The 5909-nt window shown below is 28.6% G+C and overlaps 1 protein-coding gene across 1 annotated transcript; it reads right to left on the bottom strand.

Annotated features, from left to right (window-relative positions):
* Nucleotides 1-2579: 2579 nt before the first annotated feature.
* Nucleotides 2580-4252, bottom strand: LOC124829227 (myb-related protein 306-like). The gene is made up of 3 exons (XM_047302694.2): nt 3968-4252; nt 3675-3804; nt 2580-3487 (listed from the first exon to the last, which is right to left on the bottom strand). The coding sequence occupies exons 1-3, from the start codon at nt 4098-4100 to the stop codon at nt 2806-2808; spliced, it is 945 nt and encodes a 314-aa protein (XP_047158650.1). The 5' UTR covers nt 4101-4252; the 3' UTR covers nt 2580-2805.
* Between the last annotated feature and the right edge of the window lie 1657 nt (nt 4253-5909).

The following is a 5909-nucleotide window of genomic DNA, read 5'->3' as shown; positions in this document are numbered from 1 at the left end:
ATATTTAAAGAGTTTTCTTAAATTGCAGACTATGCCTGTCTTATTATTTGTTTTGAAGTATTACATTAACAACCTTTATATATCATATTAACCTTAGTAGTTAAAAAACTTACATCATACATTCTTTATAAAAGAATGTGTAAACTTTAAATAATAAATATTGGAATCACACTGCTGTATTTATACAATATATATGAGTAAGTAAAAATCTTATTTTATAAGATTAAATTTCATTTCATGTTATTAAAATAATGAGTTTGAGTTTATCTTAATAATTATTTGTTAAATTTATTATATCACCGTTATTAAAATATTTATTATTTGTTGAGTTTATTATATCATTTGTTATCAAACTGTTATTAAATCACTTATTAATTTCTCTCACACTTCAAATATATGTTTTAATATGAAAAAATGTGTTAAAAATTTTACATTGACTAACGATATAATCAATTTATAATATATAAATATATACAAACTTTATTTTATAAATTAATTTTATAAAATGAATTAGATTTAAAATCTATTTTTTAATAAATAAATATATGTAAAACTTAAAAACATATCAAGAATATCTACCAAATTCACTCAAATAAAAACTTAAAATAGATATTTCTAACTTCATGTTTTTCCTTAAATTATACCACACATGTCTAACCTCGGTATTAATAGATGAGTTTTGTCTAATTTTTTCTTTTATTTTTCAATACTTTCTATTTTTAATGTTGTTAATTTTGGGGACACATGTTACATAATCTGGAACCAATTTGTTTCTCAAGTAATATTATATTTCTAAATATATTTAAAAATATCTAATCTATAAAAATTTACCATATAAATTTATAGAAAATAATGAATCCAAAGAGAATGAAATGATTATAAAAGAAGTATCTATTTCTTTCCTCACACCCTTATACAATTATGTAAATTGACCAAAATTCACAGAAAAAGAAAAAAACTTATAAATCTACAGTTTTACATAAATGTGAAAAAGGTGTTTATGGACCTAATGACACGAATAAATCATGAACTTTAACGTTGCGTTGCAACACTGTTCGGTGTGGTACAAAACATGTGTGTAAATGCATGTCCACACTTGTGTACAGAGACCTGTGATTTCCTTTCAACTTTGTAAAACAATAAATATATATATATATATATATATATATATATATATATATATATATAATAATTATAGTTCAACAATCTTAAAATTAAAATTTAAAAATTAAAATCAGTTTAGGTAGAAATTAATTTGTAAACAATTTTATATAATTATATAAATTATTGAATTTAACTTATTTGGGTAATCTTAGTTTCTAAGAAAATTATTTTATTCATTTAAGAATATGTGGAAAAAAAATGTAGCCATATTCATAATACAATATTAGATCTCAGTTTGAATTAGATGAGTTGATATAGAGTTAGGCATAAACAATCGTGCCTCAAACTTTTAACACGAGATATACAATACATGTGTGAGTTTTTGTTTGTATGGCCATGTATGTGTGCATACGTGCCAGTTTCAAACTCTTATTAAGCAAATATCATATCATATATATATATCCTTCAACACTTTATACTAGAGAATAATTTCTTTTATAGCATTATAAATAGTGCTGGTTCTAAAAAGTCACCTACAACAGAGATTAAACATGAAATATTCTGCTAAAAGATTATGTTATTAATATTTGCTTGTAATATCATCATAATTTTCATATATTTAATTAAGAACACACCGAATTGGTCACTAAAGAAATATACTATATAGACAAAGGCATGTGGTTACTGGTGTATCAAATTCATAAAGCAAAAATAATTAAAATAATTTGTTCAACCAAAATAGTACTTATATACCACAAAATTTTCACATAGATGAAAAATAATGGAATAATTAATACTTTTAATTAAATTTAAGTAAGTGTAAAATGTATCGAGAAGTGATGACCAAGCATTTTAATTAAACGGGAAAAGACACGCAGCAGGTACCGTTACCACCTTAGTACAAAGAACCTAAAAGCCAATAGGAAAATGTACAGATTTGCAAAACAAAAAACCAAAGTATTCATTGTATTAAAATGTGAAAACGAATTTGATAGATCATTAATATTGCATTTTGTCATTTTGTGATCATATAATTTTAATTTCAACGAATCTGAATACATGTGAAACATTAAGCGCATGAATGACAAATACACTTATGAAAGGAGACCAAAAAGTCTCAGACCTATCCTCAATGGAGTTAATATGAAAAAAAAAGTTATTTAAAAAATGGACACCAATTAATTGTAAGACCAGAAGACCTTTTGCTGGTGTAAAAAAATTTAAAATATTTTTTTAAAATATTTGTGAGATTAAAAAATACTGTGTGAGTATTTCTTTTTAAATGAATATCTCACAGTAATAAAACGGATAAGAAATGAGTTTGTTTTAGTAACAAGTACACAGTACCTGTACGCAACCAATTCCCATAGATAAAAGTCCTGATACATGATTAACTTTAATTGTAGAAAAATTAAAAAGGAATAGCAAAGAGATGTTAAGTAACCGGTGCTAAAAATAAAAAGAAAAAAAAAAGGAAAAAAGAAAAAGCATGTATATTCAACTCTAGTTATTATTATGGTAGATAAGATAAGATAGGTAATGATGATAGTCATAGTTATAGATGTACTTGTAATGTACACTTTTGTTTCGTTTGCAATAACTTAAAGTCTAATTCTCACACACACTCACACGCATTCTCTTTCTTTCTTTTCAAGACCTTTTTGTTCTTGATTTGGTTACATGGATCTAGGACTAGAACAACTAGAACAACCCATCTGCAGTTTCCTCCAGCGACATGTTCATGAGATCTTCGTTGCACTGAGGTGCGCCATCCTCGAAAAGCCAATTCTCCAGCAGCATCAGAGGCACTTGCGTCTCTACGTTTGGCTTGCTCTCCACCAAGTTCGTGTTCTCTTCTGCTGACACAGACTGTGAACGCTCATAGTTGAAACTCCACAAGGAGTCAAACTGGTCCTGTGTGCATGTCACCGTGCTTTGTGTTCCCTCACTCGAACTAGACCCTGTGGTTACCATGTTGCTCGTGGAGCAGTTTGTTTCGGTTTTGTTTGGAGATTTTTTCATCCAATTGTCCAGCAACCTGGCTATGTTTTCTGTGCTCGAGGCGTACAAGGACGATGTTTTGTTTGGTGATGTGGGGTGGGAAGAAGTGGAGGGTAGTTTGGTCTCAGGGAAGATTTGGCTTGGTTTGTCAAGGGACAAAGCCTCACATAAGGCTTGTTTGGCCATGTGGATATCTGTTTGAAGTCTTCTCTCCCACTGACCCTTTAGCTGTGAACAAGAGTTTCCCTTTTCGTAATTGTTACCTTCGTCATCACCCTCCTCGCTCTGCAACTTCTTCAGCTTCTTTTTCAAATGGGTATTCCAATAGTTCTTTATGTCATTGTCTGTCCTCTGTGGAAGATAGGAGGCTATTGCAGCCCATCTGCACCCATCACAAACACCTCACGTCATCATAAATTCATCTTTATCAAAATCCCATTATTATCAAACAGATCCCAAAACCTTTTTCTTTTATACAAAATTCCCAAAACTCAAGTCAACCTTTTCCATTCATGGCAGACAAAAATCCAACCTTTAAACTATCAAGCCTTTAACATAACAAGCAATACCTGTTACCCAAAAGGGCTTGGAGGTGGATTATCATTTTCTCTTCATGATCGGTGAAATTGCCTCGTTTGATTCCAGGTCGGAGATAGTTGGTCCATCTGAGTCGGCAGCTTTTGCTGCATCTCATCAACCCTGAAAAAAAAATAAAAAATACCAAAGTTAATGGCATCATAACTCGAGCAATTTCATTTAATAAACAAGAAAAAGTAACCTAGTTGCAAAAGAATGAAAAAAACCGAAAAGAATTCTGAAGGAAGAAGAGGGAACAATAAAAGCATATGTTGAATTTTGTTACCTGTATTAGAGGGAACCAATCTCCAATTCCCGGGTCCATGTTCTTGAATGTAAGAGACCAAGATGATGTCTTCCTCAGGAGTCCATGGCCCTTTCTTAATCCCAATTTTGTCACAGCAAGGTGGTCTTCCCATCTGGTATAAAGGAAAAAGAAAAGTGTGGATAGTGATACTTTTTTTCTCTTGCTCCTTTTTCTTGTTTTGTTCTTGTATCCCTTGTGGATTGCTATAGAAGAGAGTGTTTGAAACGCAAAGACAAGGTTCTGCAACTGGGACTGGGTTGTCTATTTTCCATGAGTGGTATATATATAGGGAAAGAGAAGAACTTGTTGGGTTGATGGCTGACTGCAGAAAAAACTGAGGTGGTAAAATTAGGAAAAGGAGTCAAAACAAACATTTACTCAAGCATTGCAAAAGTCCACCCTTCTTCACTCTCTTTCTTTATTCACATTTCACACACAAATCAGTCGGCATTCATTATTATGGGAACAGTATAGAATCACTCACAGCCAAATCCATACTTCGGATTATGTAAAAACAAATCAAGCGTACAACTACTTAAATTAGTTCAGACTATATCTAAGTAAAATTATTTTATTTATTCCTTTTTATTATTATTAATAAAGAAAATAAAAAATCTATAATTAATTATTAATAAGCTACAATAAATTATGGATATTCTATAATAAATTAATTATGTATGTAAAAAATACTTCTAAATTATTATTTTAATAACATAATTAATTTGATTTTTACCAAAAGACATCCCCTGAACTACATAATTTGTGCTCAAAATAGACTTTCGCGTAACAAGGAGTAGTCCTATATAATTTTAATTGATTATCAAATTCAAAATCAAAATAAGTGCATTTTGTAAGAATATATGATTACTAGTGAAAATTGAAAATTTTAAATTATAAAATTAGCTTCTAGATGAAATGTAAAATGTTGAAAAATGAAAAAAGAAGGTATTATATAAAAAATACCACTTTTTATTGATTCTCTTTTTTCTCTTTGTATTTATATCCTACTTTCGTTTCTGTGCATTTATTTTTATGGCATTAAATGTATTTAGCTTTTAGTAGTGAATATTATATAATAATATATTAAACAAATGTTAAAATTCTAAAATTACATCTTAGAAAACAAATATCTAAAGATATATGAAAAGAACATAATATCAAAATAAGAACGCTCTTTTATTAATTCTCTTACTTTCCTTTATATTTATTTTTGCGACATTAAATGCATTTAACTATATTAAATGCTTTTATACTAATACCGAAAATTTGTAAGAGAGTATGACACTTTTTTCTTAAAATAAAACGTCAAATTTATGAGAAAATAATAATAATAACAACAATAAAAAAAAATCACAGCTATTTTCATACAAGAGACAAATTTATTTTCCAAATTGATAAATTAAAAATAATATATACATATGTGTAGAAATGATTTACTATATATTATAATTTCATAAAAAAACATTTTAATTGTTGATTAATACCTTAAAATTTGAAAGACTAATTATTTTCCATTTATATTTTTTATTATTTTTTCATAAATTGCTTACATAGAGTGAATGAAGGTGCGTCAAATTTTCATTTTTCTCCACAGAATAGTGTCTAATAATACGGGGTTTTGGTTATTGCAAGTTGTTTTCATGGTAATTAAAACTCAGACCTTGTGATATGTGCTTGATGATCGTGTGGTTCACAAGGTCTTCAAGAACAACCTTTTCAACCTCACCATGCTATCACCGGTCGGCGTAATGAAGAAAGAAGAATATTAGTAGTATTGTTTATTAATTTTTTTATTCTTCCAAAACTTCCTTTTACATTTATACCATTTTTTGTAATTTGGACTTGTCTTTTATTAATAATTTTTATACTTAATATTGGAAAAATAAACTGAGGACATGTGGCCCGCTTTAAACTAGAAATA

The sequence above is a fragment of the Vigna umbellata genome, chromosome 2 (genome assembly GCF_029865625.1).
Source record: "Vigna umbellata cultivar VRB3 chromosome 2, Vumbellata_1.0, whole genome shotgun sequence".
Taxonomy (NCBI): Eukaryota; Viridiplantae; Streptophyta; class Magnoliopsida; order Fabales; family Fabaceae; genus Vigna; species Vigna umbellata.
The sequence above is the reverse complement of the archived record's forward strand: the minus strand, read 5'-3'. Positions and strand labels throughout refer to the sequence as shown.

Coding starts and splice junctions, on each gene's coding strand:
- LOC124829227 (XM_047302694.2), bottom strand. CDS start 4,100: ATGGGAAGACCACCTTGCTGTGACAAAATTGGGATTAAGAAAGGGCCA. Junction 3,805..3,967: donor ATTGGTTCCCTCTAATACAG/GTAACAAAATTC, acceptor TTTTTTTTTCAG/GGTTGATGAGATGCAGCAAA. Junction 3,488..3,674: donor CAAGCCCTTTTGGGTAACAG/GTATTGCTTGTT, acceptor TGATGGGTGCAG/ATGGGCTGCAATAGCCTCCT.